The following is a 25555-nucleotide window of genomic DNA, read 5'->3' as shown; positions in this document are numbered from 1 at the left end:
TTGGACACTTTTCCCCTTTCCTCCAAAAGTTCAGGAGGTCCATGATGCCCAGGTTTTGTCTTAGTTACTTTGCCATTTATCAGAAGCCCATAAAACTTCCGTCACAAGTCGCAAGCGGTCCCCCCAGTCCTGGTCTGGGACACAGCCTTCGTTGTCCGGTTGTCCTGCCTCGTGCTCTTTCTTTTCCAAAGTCACTCTTCGAACTGGGGAGATGAACACAGCACCGCAACCACAAGTCCTTCAGAGTCCTCCGCCGTAACTAGCATGTCCCAGGTTTCTTTTGCTTGCATAATTTGTTCTCATATGGATCCGCTAAAATACGAGGTCGCCAAATTGCAACAAGCTCTGTCTCAGGCCTCAGAACCCACTTGAGGAAGGAACTTCATCATTACCAAGGCCAGGTCTGGGCTCCTATCCCCTTACAGAGTTACCAACTAAGAGAATGGGGTCTCCTCCTCCTGGGGTGGGGGGAGGGCTGGGTGCCTCTGTGGGCTTCAATGAATCCTCCTTGGTACTCGACCTAAGGATGCATTATTCCTGTGAAAGTGTCAGGGTGGGATTGTCTTTTCTCCTCGACCGTTCTGAAGAGTGATATTTAGTAGGCTTGACACGAAGACTTTTCTAGCATAATAATGCTGAACTGATGCTATGAAAAACAGTCGACATTCACAGGAGAAAAGATGGTTTGTTTTGAGCTATTTCATCCGGATGGGGTTCAGTTCTGACCCTCAAAATCTCATGTTTGGCTTGTTTCTGCAAGACAGACTAGGACTTTGGGGGGGGGGGGAGGAGGAAGGCAGAGGAGGGAGGGATACCAGAGATAAAGGACCTTCTAGAGCCTATCCAAGAAGGACTCTGTATGAATTGAAAGGTCACACGATGAGAGGAGTGATGTTTTTCACTGTTCATTAGACCTTGTGCTTGTTACCAGCGGGTAGGATTATTTTCTATCGGGTCATGACCTGTACCTGCAGTCACGGGCTGATCACGTGATAGAACGGAGAGGTATTCATCAAGATTTCACCATCTTTCTGGCAGTGGAACCAGATGGCATTTTTAGCACGCATATTTTGGTGTCGATCCCAAGAACCAAGTTAAATTTAGCCCATTTCCTGACGGCCGCTGAATAGCGTAGGACTCCCCAGTCTTGGATTACTCACAGTCCTCTGTGTCTATCTGCAGAATCACTCCTTGCAAACTGCTAGGCCTTTGAGGAGCCCAAGTGTATAGGGTGCACTGGTCCCCCAAATCCTTAGAACCCACTGGGAAAGGTGTAGACGAGTGGTATATTCAGTATTTTTTTAGTCCCAGTCCTGACAATGTCAGGAATGACCCAGTCGGATGGAATGTGTGTGTGCACGGTGTGTGCACACGTGCATCCATGTGTGTGGGCCTGGGTGTGTAAACAGGGTCCTCTGGGGGCCCTTCCTCAGACTCTCGGTGCGTGTGCTCCTGAGGAGTGGGTCTGCGTTGTGTCGGGTTTGGGAAAATCAGATCGGAGTGTTTTGCAGGTTCTCAAAGAGAAGTGGCTCTGGACTGAGCAGAAAATGGAACTTCCAGGGCTGTGGGCCATCCTTCTCCGCACGGGGCCTCTGGGCCAAGTGTCAGAGACGGATCAGCGCCTGCAGACAGCAGGCATCGGCGTCTCCGAGCGAATATGTTTAAATGCAGATGTCACGGTTAGACTCCATCCAGATACACCGGATCAGACTCTGGGGGATACAGCCCAGGAATCTATACCCAAAAAAAGAAAAGTAGGGCAGGCTGTGTTGCTATGTGAGCAGGTTTGGTGACGACCGCCTCACTCGCTCAGTTCTCCGAGGGGGTAGTAGCATCCGTGTTCACCTCAAGTCCTTTTGATTTTCTCTCCTGAGTGTTTCTTGCAGCTTTCTCCGTGTGTCCGCTAGCCACTGGCCAAGCGCAAGCTACCGGCCTCTCCGGCTTGGACCGCTGCAGTAGCCTGAAGTTCCCCTGCAGGGACCGTCCCCCTCCAATCTGTACTCCACAGAGCAGCCAGGGTAGCCGGTCCTAGTCACAAATTTGATTCTGCCACCCTCCCCACTCCACCCTGACCCTCACTCCAGGTCTTTCTTTCCATTGCTTTTAGGGTGAGCACAACATTCTTCTGGAGGCAGGATGACCCAGGTCCCTACCCACCACGCCAGGGTGGCCCTTTTCAGTTGCAATTTTATATTGATTCACGTAATTAAGGGTGTGTCTCTCCAAGACCAGTGTGATGTCCCATGAAGGCAGTTTCCAGGCTTCTTCACTATCGTAGCCCTCGTGCTTGGCATTGGGTAAGCTCTAAACACCTGCCCTCGCCTCCACACAGCAGGGCTGGTCATCAAGCAATCGTCAGTCTCAAAGACACCCCGTCTTGGGACGTGCGTGTAATTCTACCCAGGAGTTCCATTCATTCATTCATGTCCTCATTCATTCATTCATTCCTCATGACAAGAGTAGGGTGACGTGCTGTCTGGAGCTGAGGAATTCTGCGCCCGGCCAGAGTCAGCCAGCACCCAGCAGGCACTGCTGCTCGTGATCTGAGCACGCTTCTGAGCACTTGGTGCACCTCGCTTCTCTGTGCTCAATCACAACAAACATTTATTGCCCATTACCGAGATGCCCAGAGGTGCTTCTTGTCCTTAAGTAGCTTCTGGTCTGGGGAGGAAAGGCAGACATCGAACAAGTGACAAGTGCATCAGTCTTACAAGGAGGGAGCTGGGTACCCCCTGGAAACACAGCAGAGGGAGTCCAGGTCTAGTGTGGGAGGTCAGCGGGAAGCTTGCCTGAGTAAGGAACATCTGAGCTGAGATCTAGAGGAGGAGAAAGAGGCAGAACAGGCGGTAGGGGGGCACTTGGGTGGCGCAGCGGGTAAGCGTCTGCCTTCGGCTCAGGGCGTGATCCCGGCGCTCCGGGATCGAGCCCCGCGTCAGGCTCCTCCGCTATGAGCCTGCTTCTTCCTCTCCCACTCCCCCTGCTTGTGTTCCCTCTCTCAGTGGCTGTCTCTATCTCTGTCAAATAAATAAAATCTTAAAAAAAAAAAAAGAACGGGCGGTAGGAACAGTCCAGATGCAGACCCCTGTGGAGTGAACTTTGGAGGATGGGGCTATTTAATGGGCAGTGGGGAGCACCCACTTCTCCCTAATTCTCTTCCTGTGCCCTGGGGCTTGGCTGACACAGCCTGTGCTGACCTGGGCAAATGTTACGCTGAACAGGAGAGGGCTGGCGTGGAAGCAGGTACCTGTCTGGCCCCCTTCTCTGACTCAGGCACCACCCAGCACTCTTGTCAGAGTGACATCAAACATCACGGCCACCAGTTTTTACTATTTCTTTATTAATATAGAAAAGGAGCCCAAGGCAGCTGGACCAGTAGTACAAAGCACCAGGAGTTAATACTATTCTGGTGAAAGGGTTGGTTTTACAAAACTCAAGGGACAGACAGAAGCTGCCCTGGTTCTGGGGCCAGGCCCAGCCCACCGCCCAGAACCTCAGAGCAGCACCTGGAACCAGCCCCGGGAGACAGTGACAGGTAGGTCGGGGGCGGGATGAGCTGAAGACCACGGGACAGATGGCAGGGACAGAGGGCCAGGCAGTGAGAACCATCCTGTGGCTGATGAGGACAGGGAACTGCTGGCTTGAGGCTGTCATCGGACCATGGGCAGGGCAGAAAAACCCCGCGGATACTAGTGGGAACAGGGAATCCAGACACAGCCCTGGGGTTGAAGGGCCTTTCCCTTCTCTCTCCACCAGGGGCCACTTTTGCTCTATCCTACAGGTGGGGCTTCAGGGCCCAAGGCACAGAGGGAGGCCAAGAGGCCTCCCAATTGGGAGGATGAGGGGGCAGGGAAGGAAGCACTTGAGTGTCCCCCCCTTAGACAGCCAGGGCTGAGACACAGGGCCGACAACAGCACCCCTGCGCACTGGGGCTGGAATGCGGGACAGGGAAGGGCTTACCCTTGGCCAGTGACCAGGACCAGCCCCATGGCAGTAGTGCCTGCCTTGAACTTTAGCAAAATGGAGTCTGCAATGCGTACTGGGTGTCAGCAGACCTGGGTTCTAGCCTTAGCTCTCCTGGAGCAGAGCTATGACACCATGGGCCAGCCATGTCCTGCCCTGGCCTGTTCCTTATCCATTAATGAGGGCTTTGGATAGGACTTCTAGGTCGGGGGAGGGACTCCCCAGGTCAAGGGCGCTCCACGGCCTGCTGTTGGTAGTTAAGGAGTTAGTAGTTAGTTGGTAGTTAGCTCCCAACCAGACTCTGGACAAAACTGGCATGGAAATGGAGGCTGGGGGGGTGACGGAAGGGGATGCTTTTGCTTGGAACCTACCCCCACAAATACTCCAGAGCTGGGAAAGGCTGCCGGGAGCCTCTCCTCTGCCCAGGGGAAGAGGCCGCCCTCCCTCTGGCACAGGGAGGGGACGTGGCTCGGTGCGATCCCTTCACAACGACCACCTGGGTAACACTTGGCATGGAGAGAATGGGTGGCACTAGGCAACCCTTTATGTTCTTCTCCGGGCTGGGGTGCTCAAGGCCTCGTGCGGCTGCGGGCTCCAACCCTTCTCCTGGGCTCAGGAGTGCTCTTTTTCACTGTCGTCCTGCCCTGGGGACAGCCCAAGACTGCCTGGCTGGCACATGTTAGTCGGTGAGGAAAGGACACAGGGGCGAGTAAGCTGACAGGGAGGCGAGAGCGACTCTCTGGCTTTCTCCTCTTCCTCTGGGACGGCAGCTCAGTCAACTGAGTCACAGATCTCTTCCACCACAGAATTGAAGATGTGTGGCTGGTCTGCATAGACGTGGTGTGAAGCACCCTCAATCTCCTGCAGACAGAGGAGGAACCCGCCGGAGGTGGGAAGGCCCTTTATTCTGAGCACTGGGAAGCTGGCACACCATTCTCCCCGCCCCCCCCCCCGCCCATAAACCTGCTGGCCCATCACCAAGAGCACTTATCAGAAACAACGGTCCACCTTTCTCCTAGAATTTCAGCACTTTCCTGTGGGGGTCAATGAATCCCGATGCCCCACTCTTGTTCTCCTCTGGCTGTTCACTGTACTCCCTTAAGTCCTGGCCCCACTGCCATCTGCTCATTTCATCCACGGGTCTGCTAAGCCAGGGCCCATAGGTGGCCCCCAGCCTAATTAAGCATACTCATTAGCAAATGAGGGGGGAAAGGGCTAAGAAAATGGGAGGGGAGAGGAGGATGGTAGAAAGGCTTCATGGCAGCCTCTACCACTTGCTCTACTGTTCACGGCTCTGGTTTGGGGTGACACAGGGGGTCCGGCGTGGAGGCACGCCGTCCCTGTCTGACTACCGAAGAAGAACCTGTCATTCAGCTGAACTGGACTCTACAGAAAGGAGACCCCCCCCTACTTACAGGATCATGGAGTCAACCCTTTCAAATCCACTGCACGATTTGAATCCGCCCGCTCCTCCTTCCCCCCGACTCCTCGCTCACCCGTCTCCACCCCGAGGCTCCTCTGTACCCAGAGTTCCTTGCCGTGGGCTGGCATTCAGCACACGCTTCCACCTCAGTCCTGCTCCTTGGCTGGCCAACATACCATGTCTCGGACGTAGGAATCGGGCCGCTGCATCTTTACTTTCTTCCCCGTGCTCGTATCTATCCAGGTGTTGGCCCCGTAGATCATGGTGATGGGCACATCCTTGCGAATCAAGTGAATCCGCTCCAACATGGGGCGCCGTGCCCAGCCGAAGGACTCCATCATGGCTTTGAATGCCGTCTCCCCACTGCAGGAGCAAAACACGGTGAGGCCGCGCACAGAATAAACGCCGCCATCTGGTGTCAGCGTGCTGGGCTCTTCAGAGGCTGGGGCGGCACCCCTGTCACATGTGTATTCCTCTCAGGACCCTGCACCCGGCTCGGGAAATACTCGGAGGAGGAGACAGGTCCGAAGCTGTGGAGGCCTCCCAGCATAGGAGACAATTGGGGCCCACTTGGGAAGCCTCCTGATGCTGACCCAAAGAAGCTGTTGCCCAAAGAAGCAATGGGTTTATTCAACAGGTGTTCACAGATCATGCCCTGGGCCAAGTGTGGGGACATCTGAGTCACACGGAGGTGGTGCCGGCTGTCCTGGTGCTCACAACTATCTCACACTTTGGGGAGGCAGGGATTAAGTAGCTGATTGAAAGAAAGAAAGAAAGAAAGAAAGAAAGAAAGAAAGAAAGAAAGAAAGAAGAAAGGAAGAAGAAAGGAAGAAAGAAGGAAAGAAAGAAAGGAAGAAAGAAGGAAAGAAAGAAAAAGGAAGGAAGGAAGGAAGGAAGGAAGGAAGGAAGGAAGGAAGGAAGCGCCTGGGCGGCTCTGTCGGTTGGGCGTCCAACTTTTGGTTTCAGATCAGGTCGTGATCTCGGGGTCCTAGGATCAAGCCCAGTGCTGGGCTCCGTGCTCAGCGGGGAGTCTGCTTGAGATTCTCCCCCTCTTCCCTTCCCACTTGTGCCCTTTCTCTAAAATAAATAAATTTTTCAAGAAATAAATAGCTAATCATATGATTATATAACTTCAGACTTCTCAGGAATTATGAAAGGGTGGTGAACAGACGAGGGGGCTTAGCTGGCTGAGGGTGGAGGAGAGGGGCCAGCGGCTCACGTGAGGGGCGCTGTGAAGAGCAAACGTGAGAGCAGTGCCAAGGGCTTCCTCAAGAGACTCTGGAATGACACACGGGTCTTGTGAGGACCCCGGGGGAGCTGTACTGCATGAGAAGCCAGGCCCATCGAACCTACTTTGCTCCCTGGCCATTTCCTTAGGCAGGACTGACTGAGAAAGCAGCATGAGGGTCTGCAAGGCTGGGACGAAAGCCAGCCTTCTGGGCTGTCTGCAGCTCTTGCGGGAGGCAGGAGGTGGCGAGGTTCGGGAGACCACAGCCTATCGGGCCCAGCCTGTTCGGATATTGTACCCCAGCCTCCTGTATTGTATCTCTGGGATGAAGACAAGCCTGAGTTCTGCACAGGCCACCAGACACAGAGTTCTTCCTTAAGACACAGCAGCATGGTGGATAATTATGGCCTCCGGAGTCAGAGAGATGTGAATTCAAATCCTGCCTGTTTTCTTAGCAAGCATGTAACCAGAATACACTCTAATTTTTTTTTACCTACAAACTGCAGAATTATATCCTCTTTATTCTTTCACTGAGTAAAATGAAAATATGTATAAGGCCCCTAAGATGAGGTGAAGCAAAGTAGGTAATGCCCAGATATTCTCCCCTGGCCACGTTTCATGTTTTCTAAGGGATGGGTAAGAGTTACCATGAGCGTGTCAGGGTTACAACTCAGAAACACTCACACGGTTATAAAACTGAGTGATGGCATTGCGAGGAGAGGGCCGATGATCACTGATATCATCTCTGCTTCCCCCAGCACAGGAACGAGTTGCACGATTATACATTCTGAGGCTGAGGTCAGGAGGCCATTCATTCCACACAACTAGGTCTGGGACCGGGGAAAGTTCTGAGCAGGGAGCTGGGGTTGGGTCTCAAGTGGGTATGAGACTGGCACCGAGCCCAGTGGGGCCTGAGAGAGGGGTCGAGAGCAGGAAACAGGGGGCTACCTGATTTGACTGCTGAGCTGGGTCTCAATACCGCCGCTTAAGCGGGGCCCTTCAATTAGCAGAGCTCGTGCAGAATGCTGGAGAGACAGTTCCCACGCTGCCCCGAAGCTGGCTGGGCTGCGTGTGAGGCTAGTGCCCAGACGGCACTGCGGGAATGCAGCCCCCCGCCGTCTTCACAGCTTTGGGCTCACCACGGGTGACCTGGACAGGCCTGGACTGAGGTGGGGCCGTGCGGCTGCTCCAGTGACCTTGACTTCCCCCAGATGCCTCACAGCAGGCTGGGTGAGGCTTCCACGGAGGCGTGTCACCAACCTGGCCTCCCGTATCAGCCGCACCCAGGGCACTGCCTGCTGGGAAGATTAGGGAAGATTACCACCCTCTCAGCCACCAAGACTGCAGATCATCAGGTGTGGGGGGCCTGCTGTGTGAACGGTCATAGATAGAAACATCTCAAGATTTGGGGGACACCCCAAAATGTCCAAAAGGGTGTGGAAGGAATTCCTGTCCCAACAGTACGTATTTCAAGGTGCACAGAATTAAATTTTAAAATGCATACGCTTTCCATCTGCAGTTCTACTTGTGGGAAGGTATTCTAGATATAGTCGTGTGTGTGTGTGGACGTGTGTGTGCGTGTGTGAAGGAAGATGTGCAAAGAGGTTCTCTGAAGCAATGTCACATAACATCTCAGAATGGAAATAGCAAGGAAATTTGGGGAACTTCAGGATGGGATGGAGAAGACTTTTTTTCCTGACTTTTAAAAAAATACCATATTCCTATCACTTTTTCAGTTAAAAAAAACAACAGAACTTTTAAAAGGTTTTCTAGACTCTTGCCTGTCAGGCTAACTGCCTATCTCCAGGGAAGAGTTAAGAGTCTTCCTCTAGAGATGGGCAGCATGTTTAAGCAACCTATTATCTTCTCCATTCCTTCGTGCCTCTCCCTGGGGAGGTCTCTGGAAATAATCGAGCCTGCTAGTGCCCGTGTTTCCCTAACTGAATGAGAGCTTTGTGCAAGAAGAAATACAGCAGAGAACGGTCCTGGGACAGCTCTGGAGTGTTTCCAGCAGCTGGAGTTTTGTCTCCAAACGCGTGCACCGCGAGCTGGCTCTGGGAGCTGCCCTCACCTGGGATTCTGCGCATTGCAGTGGTAGATATACTCAGATATAGTATCGTCTTCAAAGAAGTCTGCAAACTTGCGCTTGAAGTCCGGCCGGAATCGCTGAACCAGGCCAGGCCCTGGGAGGGGAGAGAAAAACATGGGAGTGGCCAGTCTGGGGGGCAGGGGTGTGGTGTGCAGGAAGACCCCTCCTGCACGTGCATGTTTGAACAACTTAAACCAAACGTTATTTCTCTAGGGGTTTGTGCACTCTGTACATTTAACTTTATAGTGGCAGACAGAGTGTGTGAGCTGTCAGGGAAGCCCCAGATGACTGCAAGTCCGAGTCAGCTGGTTACCAAAGAATGTAGCCAGTCCCATGGAACCAGCTTAGCTTCAGCTCAATCGAGTCCCAAGTTCTGTCCTTCCAAGGATCTCAAGCCCTGTAAGAGTCCCTGGCTGAGGGGTGCCTGGGTGGCTCAGTCAGCTGGGCGTCTGACTTTTAACTCTAGATTTCGGCTTGGGTCCTGATCTCAGGGTTGTGGGACTGGCCCTGCGTCAGGCTCTGTGCTTAGTGGGAGTGCTTGTGGCTCCCAACCCCCTGCTTGCTCATACTCTCTCTCTCAAATAAATAAATAAAATCTTTAAAAAAAAAAAAAAGGTTCATGGCTGACATGCTTTTCTTTTACGGTCTGAGCTATGTTCTTTCTCCCTGAGACCCTTAGGACCCTTAGGGCTTTTTTTTTTTTTTTTTTTTTTTAAGTAATCTCTGCACCTGATGTGGGGTTTGAACTCACAACCCCGAGATCAAGATTTGCATGCTCTACCGACTGAATCAGCCAGGCACCCTGAGACCCTTAGGGCCTTTTACTCTTCTGAAGGTAACAGATGAAGCCAGACTACATGCCAAGAGTCCTCTCATGTCCAGGCCTGTAACAGAATCCGAGTGGAGAGGTGAACTTAACTCTGGCATCTCAGACTTGGGCCGCTGTCTTGAGCAATCTGTTCCCCTCACCTTCCTTTACAGCACGCACCCAAGCAGGGGGGCACCCGAAACAGCCTAGAAACTGGGCCTAATGGTCAACTTCTGATCTCTCTCCTGGTCTTCTCTGTGTGTGCGAGGATCAAGCTGTGAGAGGGAGGCACAGCCGGGATCCCCTGGGCCCTGGCCTCCCCCCACGGCTGCCAGCCAGCTGCTCCACCATGCTGGCTCTGAGGCCCACGCACGGATCGGGCCAGATACAAGTCCGGAGAAGGGGAGAGCAGTCAGAGCAGGGCTTCTCCCTGGAAAAGGACTAGAGAGGGCGGCTGGAGTCCGCAGCGCTGGGAACTCTAAGAAGGTCAGCTCTCTGATCTTTTACTCTTCTTTCGTACCTTCGTGCCTTGATAACCTCCCTTTCTTCCCAAACCTCTACCTTCTACTCAAATCCTCAGTTTTCCTCCAGAGTCATTCTGTGTCTCTTGAAGGGCCTTGAGAGACAACTCTTATTCAGCCATCGGTAATTAACTTGTAACAACTGGCGGCTGAATATCACTACGTCTACATAAGCCGTCATTACAGGCTACGAGGTCACCAGTCTTTTCTACAGAGGGCATCTGCCTTTTACTTCAGCAGATTAAAAAGCACCCCTTCCCAGAAAGGAAGAGTGCTGGCAGCACGGGGTCAGAAGGCCGAGACCTACTCGTTTTACTTATTCTGGCTGGCTCCGCCACCTTCCTTTCCTCCCCTCCCTTCCAGAATTTGCTGACAGCTCCTACGTGGCCAAGATACAATAGCTCATTGGAGTAGGGCACGGTTTAGAGGGGCCTGCCTGCCACTCTGGGTTCTGTTGGAGGCTGTGGCTCCCGCAGGTGCTCAGTGAGCTGCAGAGACGGGATCTGATGGGGGGGCATGCTTAATCACCAACAGGTTGCCATAAACTCACACACGTAGCCTAAGAACTCAGCAGAGCTCACTTCGTGGCCCCTTTCTCTCTCTCTCCGGGGGTCTAGCCAAGGCAGAGAGGAGTAGTTCTGCTCCATTTGTCCCGGCATAGGAAAGCTCTTTGCATGTGGATGAAGGAAAAAAAAGAAGCTTCTGAAACTGCAGACAAAGAGATCTGGTCCAGATTAAGAGCTTTAAATAACAACGCTAGGCCTATTTCCACTTCTCGTGGACAAGCGGGCATAGTGGGAGTCTAGATACAGCGGGGCTTCTAGAATGGGATGGCCTTGGTTTAAGGAGATGGTTTCTTTATCTGCAGGCTACTCACCCCAGGGCCCAGCTACTCGGAGAACAGCCAGTGGATTGGAACGCCCTAGGACTGACACCACAGCCTTGAACCAGGTTGGGGGTGCACGGATCTCACTGGGGTCAGTCGGTCGAAGAGGAAAGCCCCATGGGTCCACCAGGATGAGGTGTTTAACTCTAAAGGAAGAAAAAGGAAAAGACAAGTTGTATGTGCTTGGAAGAACCATAGCCCTTAACTTGCCCAGGAAGAAGAAAACCATTGGGCACTAATATTGTAAGGTTCCCGGTGGGACAAGGAATTAGGTCACGAGCCAGAGAAGCGACTCCTCCTTACCTTTCAGGGTACTTGATAGAGTAAGAGGTGGCCAGGAATCCTCCCAAACTATGCCCCAGGAGGATCATACTGGGGATGCCCATGGTCTCCCGCCATGTCTCTATGGATGTCACAAACTCGTCCTCGGCCCCCTCGGGGTCCCTGGGGAACGTTGGCCTCGAGCTCCGCCCAAAGCCAAGCAGATCGAAGGTGTGCAAGGTGCGGCGGGCGCTCAGGGAATCCATGTTGAGGATCCACAGGCCCACGCCGCCCCCGAAGCCGTGCACCATCACCAGGGGGGTGCGATCCCTCAGCTCCGGGCTCACGGTGACCGTCCAGATCTTGTTCTGGTTTGGGAGGGACACATATCGGGCCAGGAACTTGTTCTGGAGGCCTGGGGAGAGGGGAACGCAGGGCAGAGCAAGAAGACTGTTTTCTGACAGCACTGTCATGCGTCCTTCAGCTTCCTCTCTCCATTGCCAAACCCGTCCCAACTGTCCTCACCGCCTTCCTTTCACAACCCTCTGACCACATGCCCTAAGAGATCAACTCCAAGCACACTTTGTGGGCCATCTAGTCTCTAGGTAACTAGAGGGGCCATCTTACTCCTCCAGATTGTGTGTCTGCCTCCCTTTGGGCCCAGCGTGGCAGTGACTACACTGGCCTCACAGAGCTCCTGCATCCAATGCTCTTGTACCTGTGTGAGCTTGGGGCTGGACAGAGGGACGGATGCAGCCTCCCTGGGGGTGTCTGGCGGGGGCAGCTTCTGACTGGAGCTGAGGCAGGTGGAGGGGGTGATGGGTATGGACTGAGCCACAAGCTTATTCCTCTTAGAGACAGGCAGTGGGCAGTGCTTGCTCTGGGGCCTAATGGTCACGTGACAGAGCGGCTTGGGGGAAGTTGCCTGGATCCCGGGAGGAGGCTGTTCTGCAGCTGTGCTTATTCAGGCTCCCAGGAAAATAGGGTACCCACGGCTGGGGCTGTGGGTGCAGGGCGGGGAGGATCTAAGGGAGATATGGGCAGACGCAGCTGAAGGGTCTTGTTTGAGCCTGTGGCTGCTGCCGATGATGGGATGCCCTGCCCCAACATGATACTGCCCAAGAGAGCTGGTCTGTGGGAATCCCAAACTACTGTAGTGACTACGTAAGTGGTGGGCCTAACTGGATGGAATGCAGCATAGCAATATTAGAGAATACAGGACCGCTGCTGGGCCTCAGGTGGAAGGGTGGTAAATCTGAGAAGTGCTTATGTGTTTGGAAGAAGAGGGAGGGAGAGAAGGAAGAGGGAGGAATGGGGGAGAAGGAAGGAGAGAAAGAGAATGTGTAGGGTGTGTGTGTGTGTGTGTGTGTGTGTGTGTGTGTGTGTGTGTGTTGTGTGTTGATAGTTGGTATAGGGTTTGAAATGAAGTTGTGGGATGTGTCAGGAACTAGCATGGCGGATAGGGAGGGAGATGTCGAGAAACCACTATCGTAAAATATGGTGTCCCCTGTGCAAATCTCTTCTCTCAAATCACTGACATCCTTTCCTTCCCCCCAAGCACTGTGAGTCAGGAATCAGTGGGCTCTGTGTAGCAGCCTCTGGGGAGATCCTGTATCCTCCTTGGGCCTCCCGATAGAGGTGGGATCAGCTATCCCTCCTACTTACACTGGAGGATCCTGGCTTCCACATTCTTCAGGTGGGACATGGAAGTGGGGCGCCAAGCAGGCAGCCAGCTACTCAGCCAGCCTTGAGGCCTGGGACAAAGAAACACAGTGACACCCATTGGCAACATTGATGCTCCCAGCCTTGCTGACAGTTACAAAGTTATCAGGGTGTTTCCCAGGCTCAGGAGACCCATGATGGCAGTCAGCAATTCCCTGCTGCCCGAGAGACTGTTACTCTTCCCCAGCAAATGGCTATTAACAACATGCTCTTTGTTTCAACAGATACTCGGGGCACCATGTGAATTCCACTTTACAGTTTGCAAAGCTCTTTCACATGTATCATCTCATTTGGGCTTTATAACTTTCCCTTTGTTACTGGTTATCATAATGGTTCAAGATCACAAGGGGAAAAAAGCCAACTATTAACTAATATTTCAGTTATCTTTATCTTGTGCCATGCCCAGGACTGTATGTTCCTTTAGGGTAGGACACATTCCCATGCCACCTGCCCTCCTGGCAGGGCCTTGGGGTTTGTTTGTGTCCTCTTCCATGCTCCTGGAAGTACAGAGTGGGGTCAGTGCCCAGCTGGGCTGTCAGGCAATCAATCAGTCTAGTCTGGAACAACAAGATGCGACAGGAAGGGAGCAGGAGGCAGGAGACCTGGGTTCAAGTCCTGTTGGGATTGCCTTGCCAGGTTGCCTCTGGCCTCGTTTTCCAGATGACACAATGTGTACAAAGCTCACGTATATCCTCACCTCCAATGGCGCGAAGTAAAATGATGATAAGCCATCCTGCTCTCTCCTTTATTCCCAAGAAAATGTAAGGGTGCAGGGTAGAGGTTGAAAGCACCAGTTTTGTGGCAGTGGGGGCAGAGGGGGGGGCTGGTTCTGCATCACACTATCATCATTTACAAGCAGAATGGCTTGGCCTGGTAAATAACTGATCTTCAAGCATCTAGATATGTAAGGGACCTCAAAAGGTGCCTGGGACAAATCAGATGCTGAGTGAGTTTATTATTCTTTTTCCATCGTATATGATATTTTTCCTTTCTTGAACTCTGCCTGGATGAAGGGGATTACAGGATGGATACCACCGGCTACTGGGAGGGTCTGAGAACATCGGCATAGTAAGGCAGGGGCGCTCTGTGGGGGAATGAGGGAAACCATTACTGATCCCTCTTGCCACACACTGGACATCCCGATACGTCATTTGAAGCACAGGATTTTAGATTAGGATGGTACCTTAGGATTCATCTGGTCCAGCCTCTTTATTTCACAGATGAGGAAACTGATGCCCAAGGAGGCCAACTGGCCAGTTAGAAAAAGCAGCAGAACTAGAGCCCACATCTCAAATCCGGGTTTCTGTACCCTTTCTGTGGAAGTTCCAGCCTCAGCTTTTTCTTTTTCCAAGGAGAATTATTTAAAAAATTTATTTATTGATTTACTTATTTTTAGGTAGTATCGACACCCAGCATGGGGCTCAAACTCACAACCTTGTGATCAAAAGTCACATGCCCGGGGCGCCTGGGTGGCTCAGTTGGTTAAGCGTCTGCCATGGGCTCAGGTCATGATCCCAGGGTCCTGGGACTGAGTCCCCGTCGGGCTCCCTGCTCATCAGGGAGTTGGCTTCTCTCCTTCCCTCTGCCCATCCCTCTGCTCACACTATCTCTCTCTAATAAATAAATAAAATCTTGGGGGAAAAAAAAAAGTCACGTGCTCTACCGACTAAGCTAGCCAGGTGCCCCCAGCCTCGGCTTTTCAAACTCGCAGTATATAACCACACTTTCACACTCTTTTTTTCTCAAAGGAAGTGCAAAATAAACCAGAAGGCCAGAGTTCTAATCCTGACACTGCCACTTACCAGCAGTGTGACTCTGGGCACATTACTTAGCCTCTCTGTGTCAATTTCCTCATCTTTAAGAGAAAGATAATAACAATAACTACTTCATAGGGTTTATATAAAGATTAAATGAGTTCATGCCCCTAACGCCTAGCATAAGATAAACTCCCAGCAAATGTTCTTTTCCCCCAGCTTAGTCATAAGCTGCCTACATTCATTCAACTCTTCGATGACTGCAAGAAATCCTGAGGTTGCAGCTGAGAGGGGTGTATCAGTGACTTCATACAGATGAGAGCTGCCATTCGCAATCAATCCAATTGTATGGAGACTCTCAACCCTTTTAATACTCTACTGGAACTCCTTACTGTAGGCTTGAAGCAAGGGCACCAAGACCGCAGAATTTCGCCAGTCTTAAGAGACACACTTTCTCTCTATATCAGAGACTGTGCCAAGTCAGACCACGACAGGTGGACCCCACCTTGCCTTGTACCTGCCCAAAGCAGCACTGGGGAGATATGCCCGACGTCAACAGCACCATGGGCTGCTCAGCAGATATTCTTCAGGGAGGAGCTTTACTTTGCCTCTCTTCACCAAAAATGTTACAGCGAAAGCACTGGAAATAGTCCCTGGCACAGTGCATCTACTCAGTACTATTGGGGAGGTGAGGGCTAGGGTGGGAAATTGAGGCAAGAGGCAAAGAAGCCACTCAGCCATGAACTTAGCTTGACCAGAGTGGTCTCTTCCCTCTAGAGAGCTTTCATCTTGGGGGCGGGTGAGGCAGAAGAGGGTTCTGTGCGTTGGGTCAGAAGCCTGTTCTGGACCTCTGTGATTTGGGCAATCTCCTCTAACTTTCATGAGCACTGGCTTCTTCATCTGTGAAAAGGAGCTGAACTACCCGTATCCCTGCTAATCTGTTTCCCTAAGTCATTGTGGCCACTGTAAATTTCCTTTGGGGAAGGTCATCTTTAGAAAGTAAAACTCTTCCTGAGCAGTTCCTTCAAGCCCAGAAAGCTATTATGGCCATAAAGTTAATTAGTGTTGCAAGTTGCCAGTTCTGCAGCTCTGAAGAGCAGGAACACGGGATCCAGGAAAGGGCCTGTTCTGCTGAAACCAAGGCTTGGCTGGGAGCTGAGTCATTCTTCTGGAAGCAACTTTTCCTTGCTTTCATCAGACTGCGAATGGCTAGTCACACCACCTACAGGTGGCATCCCAATCCTGATGCCCTTGTGACAGTGGTAACAAATCCCGGAAACTGTAATTCTGAAACCACAGCATCAAGGATCTTGGGATGATTAAAAACGTTATCAACTAGGCTCGCAGGCGGCTAAGTGTCTCAGTGGCCGAGAGCTAAAGAAACTTGCGAGCCCATTACTCCAGACAACCCCAGCGCGGGAGCCCTCTCTCTCTTCTTCCCATGCCCTCTCCCTGCCTGGCTAGGAGAGGCCCTTCCCGCCCCCGCGACCATGGTCCTGGGGCAAATCTCGACGAGCAGACCTGACTGCGGACTGCTATCCGCGCGCCCGCATCCCACGAGCTGCCTCGGGGGCTCTGGGCCATCACCACGAAGTCTAACCTCTTCGTACCGCGACCAGAGGAGCGAGGAGCGATCGCGAAGACTGCGGTGGCAAGTCAGAGTCACTCAAGCTGTAGGCAAGCTTATCTACCATCGCTTCCCGAGCTCTGCTGCCGCCTCTTCTGGGCAAAAGCAAAGCAAGCAAACGCACCCCCCGGCCCTCCCATGAAGCCGACCTGAAAAAGGAAAGGCGGGAAGGTGTCTACAACTGTTCCTCAGTCACCGACAGTCCCGGGATCATGGCCCAGAGAGAAAGAGAAGAAGAGAAAGACACAGGATTAACTCACGGTTGCTCCAGATCATCAGCCATAGTAAACAAGCCCTGCCGGGTCGAGCTGAGCCAGCCCATCCCTCCGCCTGACGCCAGCACCAGCTGACCCAGAACAGGGTCGGATAACAAAGGGGGCGTGGCCAGGCCGCGGGGCGCAGGCGGGCCCTGAACCCGGCTGGTGGTGCCCCCCGGCTCAGCGTGCCGACCGAGGGGGCCCTGGGGGCTCACGGAATAGGACGGTCATCCTGCTCACACATTTGGGGGACAGTGAGGGAGACGGGCAGTTCTGAAAGAACAGGGTGTCTCACCTCCTTCAGCCCTCCAGTCTGTCTTAGTTCAAAAGTGACCGGACGACCCCAGCACGCGCACACACACACTCCTTGGGCTTCCGCGTCGAGCTCCCTCCACTCTGGTAGCCTCCTCCTGGTGTTTTCTCGTAATGTGGGGCTTATGATGCTTGTGGAGACAATACTACTGGTTGAGTGTTTCTTACAAAGGGGCCGGGGGCCTGTACCCCAAGTAGATTGCCAGGTTTTGCAAATAAAAAACACGATGCCTTAAGTTGAACTTCAGATAAACAACAAATACTTTTTTTAGAATGAGCACCTCAGGTGCAATATTTGGGACATAAGTGGGCAGCCAACATCTTATCTGACAACCCTAAACCTTAGCGACACGTCAAGATGCAGTTCCTCTGCTCTGGAGATTTCCCAAATTAGTTCCCAGGAAATATGTGCTCAATCCCAGGTCTCCCTGTTTGGAGGATCCCTGCCTCTCCTCCCCTCAGCAGGAGCAATTGAAGGACTAACCTGTAAGGCCTGGTCTGCTTTAGGTTGCTGGAATGGGGTGTGGGGTGGCTGGCTTATCTCTTAGGTCCTGAGCATACTTCAGGTTTGCTCAGCAGAGGAGTCAAATCTTGAGGCTGGCTCCAGAACTTACCTGAACTGGTAAACAAGTCCTCATGTCCCTGGAGCTGTCTGGGTTCAGGTCATCCCCTTGGTTAGGTTAAAACCAAACCGTGGTGGAGGGTGGGTGGGAAAATGCTGGTGGGGAGGGGTTTGTCAGTGTTTTTCGTTAGCCCTCTTGCAGGTGTTAGATTCTGAGATTTCTTCTGTTTTGTAACACAGTGTTAAATTGATCTGATTATCACTGTAAGGGCTCAAAGTTTAAGAGAATGGGAATTTATAGAGTTTAGGGGCCGAGGAATTTGCAAGATGTGGGGCAAAGCAGTAAAAATAGAGGACCTGTCTCATTTCTTTCCACAGAGCACAGTGAGTCTAAACTTCAGTGTGCATAAAAATCATCTGGAGGGGTTGTTAAAAATTCAGGTTTCTAATCCCTAACCTCTGAGATTCTAATTTAGTTGGTTTGGCTTGATGCTAAAAACTGCATTTTTAGGAAGCCCTTCAGATGCTGGAGCTCAGTGAGAGTTATTGGTTAATCAGAAGCATAGTTTCTGGGGTCAGAAGTCTAACTTAAGGGTAATCTTGATTTTGCCACCTACCCACTACATGCCCCTGGGTAAGTTACTTAGCGTCTCTTAATGTTCTTCCCCTGACTTGTTTGTGTCTTGTTGTGAGGATTAACCAAGATAATTCCAAGAAACCGTACATTTAAGCTAAAATTTATTGTTATTATTATTATTATTGTATACCTATTCAAAGCCAAGCATTACGTTAGGCTCTAAGAATACCATTATCGAAAGGAAAGAGATCAGCCTGCTGTAGCGGTAAGCACAGACTTTCTATCCGCTGCCACCCTAGGCTGTTCTGCGCCTTTGCAGAGCTGGCAACTTCAGATTCCGAGCTCAGCTCAAACCTCCCCTCTTCGGAGGCCTCTCCTGACCACAGGGTCTAAAAGAGACCTCCAGTCACTGGATCATACCACTCTATTGTATTTTCTTCATAACACATATCACCATCTGAAATTATTGTGCCTTTTTGTTTACTCATTTATTAGCAGTTTCCCTCCACTAGAACTTAAGGTTCGCAGGGGCCTTGTCGGTTTTGTTCTCTGCTCTGACGCCAGCACCGACAACAGGGTGGGACTCAGAGTTGGAGGTGTGGCTCCGAGTAATACATGAGTCTTATTGGATGAAAACATGGATACAAAGTCTAGCTAGGAGGCAGGACTGTGTAAACAGTGACCTATAAACTAATATGCCAAGTGTCAAGGGTTTCGGGAGCTGTATTCTGAGTTGTACCACATAGGAAATTCTGGGCTACATCATTCCAGGATAGGGCAATAAAATCTCTCCCTTGACTGAGAACCTGTAAGATGTAGAATTTTTTGAGGCAAGGTTGACCTGGCTGGAACTGGTTATATCTCTCTAGACCTCATCTCAGGAGGTGGTTTATTTTGTTTCTAGGTGCTGAACCATCTTTACAAGAGCGGTTTCTTGGAAGTAGGAAACATGTACGTATGGAAAATCGTTTTACAACCAAAGTCAACAGATCCCTTAAGGTGTCCCCAGAGCGGGGATAATTTAGGATTGGGCTGGATCTGCTAGAATTATGGGGTGGAGAAGGCTCTCAGTGGCTGCCCTAGGCAGGCCTCGGGGGAGAAATGTAAGGTACTTTTTCTCCTTATCTTTCAGACAAGACACACTACGTGTAAGTACAAAAAATATATATTTTCCTTCTACTGCCATCATGTGTGATTTTATGGATGATTAAAGTATTAATATGGTCTTTATTGATGGAAACTAATTTTGACAAACCCTCTTTCCTGTACCTGTAAGTCGCTTTAAATATTCCAGGAGTAGGTGGAGCTGATAACCTAATACTTAGGCCTGGCAGGGATAGATCATTCTTTGGTTTCAAATGGGTGTCACTGCCTTTTGAATGAACTATGAACAAGATGTGACCCTTAGATTAAACACAGGAACTAGGGGCGCCTGGGTGGCTCAGTCGTTAAGCATCTGCCTTCGGCTTGGGGCGTGATCCCACAGTCCTGGGATTGAGCCCCTCATTGGGCTCCTCCGCTGGGAGCCTGCTTCTTCCTCTCGCACTCCCCCTGCTTGTGTTCCCTCTCTCGCTGCCTGTCTCTCTGTCACATAGATAAATAAAATCTTAAAAAAAAAAAAAAGTAAAAAAATAAACATAGGAACTGAGTGGAATAGTTCTAAAGTAGTTCTGTCCCTCATGATAGCCAGGAATTACATGTGGCTACTTAGGTTCGTTAGAAAACAAAATTTAACCAAGTAAATGTTGAAGATCTAATTGCCTTTATTAAACAATTCATGAATCAGGTAGCATCTCGTCTGGCAAATAGAGGGGCATGCCAGGCGAGTTACAAAATGGAAGGCTTTTATAGAAAGAGGGTGAGCAAGAAAGCTAGTAGCAAAAGAATTGTTCAGGCCACTTTGCCTTAGAGGGGAAAGCAAGGGGTCTTATCTTCTTTTGGGGGAGGGAGAGGGCCCATGTGGCAGACTCATTGGTACTGATGGAAAAATTCTTGCTTAACCCATTAAGACTACATTTCTGGCCGAGGCTGAAACTGCAATTAGAATAGGTATGAAGGCTTGGACTTGGGAATTTGGTCTAAGTGAAGCCATTTTGGGCCTGTGTGTGTGTGTGTGTGTGTGTTTTAAACAGATTTAAATTAGTAAAAATGGAAAAGTTTCTTAGTTACAACTGGCTATATTTGAAGTGCTCAAGAGCCACATGTGTCTAGTGGCTGCCGTGCTGCACAGCACAGAGACATTTACATCATCACAGAAAATTCTATTGGATGACGTTGCTCAAGCAGGGATGAGTTCAGTCTCGTGTTGTGGAGAGCGTTCTGTGCTTGCGAAGGACAATATGGTAGATTCTTGGGTGCTAGGGAGGAACACTGAAAGGTTCTCTTCATGGGACTCCCAAAGATTATGTCCCCGAGGAAGAATTTCCTCTGGCCTTGTAGTTGGACAAAGAATCAAACTGACAGGACAAATTCACAGGAGAAAATCAAGTCCAGGTCGTCACCTGTGCTTCTGCCAACTGGCTACAAATTGAAGGTTCCCATGACCCCCTCCTCAGGTTCAGTAATTTGCTAGAATGGCTCCTAGAACCCAGGAAAACAGTTTACTGTATTACTGGTGTTAAAAAGAAAGACAAGGGGCGCCTGGGTGGCACAGCGGTTAAGTGTCTGCCTTCGGCTCAGGGCGTGATCCCAGCGTTATGGGATCGAGCCCCACATCAGGCTCCTCCACTATGAGCCTGCTTCTTCCTCTCCCACTCCCCCTGCTTGTGTTCCCTTTCTCGCTGGCTGTCTCTATCTCTGTTGAATAAATAAATAAAATCTTAAAAAAAAAAAAAAAAAAGAAAGACAAGATCGAAAATGGAGTCACTTTTGCTAAAACCCCACCAAGACTTAATACCTAACCTAACTGCAGTTGCTGCCTTTGGAACTTCTGGGTCAGCACTAGTGAGGGGATCTGCTTGACACCCTGGGCCTTCAGCCACAGGAAGGTAACCTTATCTGAAATAATCCTCTTTTAGCTTCCTGTCCCACTCTCCTCCTGCCTAAAAAAACCTTCCATTTTTGTACAACTCCTTGGAGCTAACTTCTATTTGCTAGATGGGATGCTCTCTGATTCAACAATTATTGTATAAAGCCAACTAGATCTTTAAATTTACTTGACTGGTGCCCGGCTGGCTCAGTCAGTGGAGTCGTGGAGTCTGTAACTCTTGATTTCAGAGTTGTGAATTTAAGCCCCACGTTGGGCATAGAGTTTACTTAATTAAAAAAAATTAGATTTACTGAGTTGAATTTGTTAACACTGATTTGTTATAAAAGGATACAGCTTAGGCACAGTGATATGGAAGACATGCACAGGGCCAGGTATGGGGGGAAGGGGCCCAGAGCCTCCATTTCCTCCCCAGTTGCACCACCCTCCCAGCACCTGGATGTGCTCAGCAACCCATAAATTCTCCAAACTCCTCTGGTTAGGATTTTTTTTTTTTTTTAATGGAAGCTTCATTACGTAGGTATGATTTATTAGGTAATTGCCCATTGGTGATTGAACTTAATCTCCAGAGCCTCTCTCCTCTTGGGATGGGACTTAAAGTTCCTACCCTGGAATCAGAGCTGGTTCCGCAGGCAACCAGTCCCTACCCTTAAAGGCTTTCCGAAAGTCACTTTATTAACTTAATTCAAATGTGGTTGAAAAGGGCTTGTTATGAATAACAAAAGACACTCCTTTCGCCCTTACTGCTCTGGAGCTATTTCAGGAACTGGGAACAAAACCAAATATTATAATAAAAGCTGCTTCTTGTAATGAAGGATAGTTGGAAGAAAGGCAGGCAGTGACAAGTGGCACCCCCCCTAAGAGAAGACCACCCTTAAAAGGATTTTACATCACCCTGGAAGGAGCCCTCTACCCTTTCCCACCTGATAGATACATGACAAAAACCTTGTTGGGTGATGGGTGCACCAAGGGTTGATCAGATTAAAATAACCCGCCAACAAGACCATAAAAACCTTTAGACTTAGGGTGCCTGGGTGGCTCAGTCATTAAGTGTCTGCTTTTGGCTCAGGTCATGATCCTGGAGTCCTGGGATGGAGTCCCTCATCAGGCTCTCTGCCCAGGGATCCTGCCTTCTCCCTCTGCCTCTCTATCTCTCATGAATAAATAAATAAAACCTTTAAAAAAAAAACCCCAAACCCCCAAAATGCTTTATTTTTATTTTTTTAAAGATTTTATTTATTTATTTGACAGAGAGAGACAGCGAGAGAGGGAACAACGAGCAAGGGGAAGTGTGAGAGGGAGAAGCAGACTTCCCGATGTGGGGCCGATCCCAGGACTCGATCCCAGCACATCAGGACCTGAGCCGAAGGCAGACGCTTGACGGCTGAGCCACCCAGGTGCCCCCCAAAAAACGCTTTAGACTTAGAAACTTGGGGCAACCCTCTCAGGTCCCCTCCCTCTTCGGGAGCTTCGTACTATCACCCGATAAACTTTACTATGCTCGATAAACTTTGCTTTGCTGCCCACCACTCTTTGTCTGGTCTATCTCTTCATTCTTTGAAGTGGCCTGACCGAGAACGGCGGACACCGAAGGAAAAGAAATCCTGTAATACTAGTGCTCTTATCATCACTTACTAGGGTTTTTAGGAGCCCTATGCCAGGAAAAGGGGTGAAGACTATAATACACATTTCTTACATTAAAATATACAAGGAAAGGGGGTTTCATTTCTTACTGTAGTGAGACACTGTAAAGTTGACCCTCCTGCTGTCCCTTCACTTTCCTATTATTTTATGATGTTGAGTGTTGAATGGCAGAACATGCCACCCCAAAATATGCCACTGGAGCATAAGCATTATTTTGAGCTGAAGGCAACTGAGAAGAAGCAGATACAAGAAAAGCTCTCTGCCTTCCTCCATTTGCCTAAAAGCAGGACGTAACTTTGTAAATGTGCTCCCCGCCCCCCCCCCCCCCCCCCCGCCTTTACAAGGGAAGAACAGAAGAACTGTAGATTCTTACCAACCCAGAGAGTGCACCAGAGGAATCTACCTAACAAACTTTATTAACTAAACCTTATTTTTATTAATTCCCTCATACATTTTTACCTTCTCACAATTTGCTGCCCTAGAAACTCAAAGTCCCTTTTCTTTGTCTTGTCATTTCTCCAAAAGTGTATTCCACTTTTGGTAAAACTCTTTTGTTACAAACAAGACAACAGGACCCAAATAGAGTCACCAATATTAGGCCCCACATCATCAAACGTTACAGTTTTGGCTTTCCCAGAAATGGACTCAATCAGGAATTGCCTAATTAGCATTAGTCAGGTAATGTACCTGATAGTTTCCTGCCATCCTCTAAAGGAAAATGACCTTGACATCACCAGTCTGCTTTTTGTCTAGAATAATTTCCTAGTTCCTGCTCTCATCTGCCTATAAAAGTCTTTCATTTTGTATAGCTTCTTGGAGCTCCTTTCTGTTAGACTGAATATGCCTGATTTATGAATTATTAAATAAAACCAGTAAGATCTTTAAAATGTACTCAGTTGACTTTTGTTTCTTACCATGATATAAGCCCAAGTTCTAACCAACCCTTTGAGTTACTCATAACTGAGTACTTCCATGTGTCTATGTGATGCATATGTTAATAAAGTTGTTAGTTTTCTCTTGCTAATCTGTCTTTTTTCAGTCTAATTTACAGGGTCAATAAAACTAAGATGGTTAGAGGGAAATTCTTCCTCTCCAACAGTATTTTTGTAATAAAACTCCTAAGGTCTATTCTGACTTCAGCTTCAATTATAAATTTGTTTTGCCCTTTGAGAGCCATCTGAGTCACAGTCTTTCAGTGCCATCTCTTGCATGCCCAAAATATTGGGGCTCTGTGGCTTGCCCAACTTTTAGTCAGAAATATAGAGGAAGCATAGTTAATTACCAGTATTAATGATTGTTAAGAGCAAATGTTTACGGAACATTTACTGTGTGTCAAATACTATGTTAAGTGCTTAATGTTAACATCTCATTTAATCCTCACAACTGTTAAAAAAATTCAACCAAGTAAATTTTGAAAACCTAATTGTTTTTTTTTTTTTTAATGATTCATGAATTGGGCAACATTTCATCTAGCAAATAGAGACCTCTGAGGAGTTTTACAAAATGGAGGGTTTTTATAGAAAGAGGGTGGTGCAAGAAAGTTATTAGCCAAAGGAAAGGATTGTTTAGACCACTTTTCCACAGTGGGGAAAGCAAGGGGTCTTATCTTCCTTAGGGGCATGGAGAGGGCCCATGTGGAAGACTCATTGGTGCTGACTGAAAAATTCCTGACTGGTTAAGACTACATTTCTGGGAGAAGTTGAAACTGCAATTGGATTATGTATTAAGCCCTGGTTTGGGGACTCAGCCTAAGGCACCATTTTGGGCCTGTGCTTTTCTTTTTAACACAACATTCCAGCCATCCTGGTATTGCTATTTCCATTTCATAGAAAAGGAAAATGAGGCTGCATGACTAACTCGTCATGGATTAGGCAAGTAGTAAACAGCAGAATCAAGGTTCAAACCCAGGACTCTCTGACTCTAGAGCCTGCACTCTTATTCACTATTCTGGACATGAATTTTTACACATATTCAGATTTAAACTATTGAAATCAATACTAGTATTAGCAATTACCTATTGGCAGATCAGTCAAAAATATTTCAGTGATTATAGAATCATAAACTGAACACAGAATGAGACCTTCTCTTGCTGTTTTAAGTAGTCCAGAAAAGCTCTAGTTTATTATATTGGTGTTTGACTTTACAGGTCTCAGAAAAGGATGCACTCGGTAAGTGAATTTGATATTTTTCATCTTTTCTGCTTTCCCCCCTTCGGGAGTTCCTGTGGAGATGCTAATGATGATAGTTGACATGGATCAAAGGCAAACAAAACATAAGGGAGAAACTGCTGGAAGGAGCCTGGCTGATGGAATAGAAACCCCCTGAGGAATCCACTCCTGAATGATTAAAAAGCACCAGCCTAGACTTTAAAGTTTGAAGTTGAATACTGGCGAGGAAGCTACCTTCTACTTGATGATGAAGCAGACAGAAAGGTTCAACTTGTCAGAAAAACTGCAGCTTCCTGTCTTATTATATTGAAATAGGAACCAGCTTGGTTATTCACTGTTTTCCCCCTTTCCTTCTCAGCAACATAAGAGAGTTTAGGCTGAATTTAAGTTTATATAGCAGTGCAAATCTCTGTGGGTGTGAATATGAATCTATCTTTTCAAACAGATTGCAAGGCTTTTTGAGGACGTGAATTATTTCTCTCCTTTCTAGAACCTAAGCAAGGTTTTGCTCACCACTGCTCATCAGTACATTTGTTGATGCTAATGTAGTTTCCAGTTTAACAAATAAAAAGTGAGGGGCGCCTGGGTGGCACAGCAGTTAAGCGTCTGCCTTCAGCTCAGGGCCTGATCCTGGCGTTATGGGATCGAGCCCCACATCAGGCTCCTCCGCTGGGAGCCTGCTTCTTCCTCTCCCACTCCCCCTGCTGTGTTCCCTCTCTCACTGGCTGTCTCTGTCAAATAAATAAATAAAACCTTTAACAAAACAAAAC

The 25555-nt window shown here is 49.3% G+C and overlaps 1 protein-coding gene and 1 long non-coding RNA gene across 7 annotated transcripts; one reads left to right on the top strand and one right to left on the bottom strand.

Annotated features, from left to right (window-relative positions):
* Window positions 1-3316: 3316 nt before the first annotated feature.
* ABHD4 (abhydrolase domain containing 4, N-acyl phospholipase B) lies at window positions 3317-17486 on the bottom strand. 6 transcript variants are annotated; one of them, XM_045802814.2, is made up of 7 exons: window positions 17463-17486; window positions 12842-12930; window positions 11219-11591; window positions 10907-11061; window positions 8683-8794; window positions 5560-5746; window positions 3317-4821 (listed from the first exon to the last, which is right to left on the bottom strand). In XM_045802814.2, the coding sequence occupies exons 2-7, from the start codon at window positions 12879-12881 to the stop codon at window positions 4732-4734; spliced, it is 957 nt and encodes a 318-aa protein (XP_045658770.1). In that variant the 5' UTR covers window positions 12882-12930; window positions 17463-17486; the 3' UTR covers window positions 3317-4731. The 6 variants fall into 6 exon arrangements, with proteins under 6 accessions (XP_045658770.1, XP_045658769.1, XP_045658766.1 ...); XM_045802813.2 differs by lacking the exon at window positions 17463-17486 and adding an exon at window positions 17333-17450; XM_045802810.2 differs by lacking the exon at window positions 17463-17486 and adding an exon at window positions 16540-16754.
* Window positions 17487-17926: 440 nt separating this feature from the next.
* Window positions 17927-24785, top strand: LOC148107092 (uncharacterized). The gene is made up of 3 exons (XR_015723038.1): window positions 17927-18044; window positions 18892-18938; window positions 24764-24785. It is a non-coding gene; the product is annotated as an uncharacterized LOC148107092 (long non-coding RNA).
* Window positions 24786-25555: the final 770 nt, after the last annotated feature.

This window comes from Ursus americanus, chromosome 35 (assembly GCF_024610735.1).
Source record: "Ursus americanus isolate L20-20 chromosome 35, mUrsAme1.1.p, whole genome shotgun sequence".
Taxonomy (NCBI): Eukaryota; Metazoa; Chordata; class Mammalia; order Carnivora; family Ursidae; genus Ursus; species Ursus americanus.
Note: the sequence above shows the minus strand (reverse complement) of the source record. Positions and strands in the feature narration are given on the sequence as shown.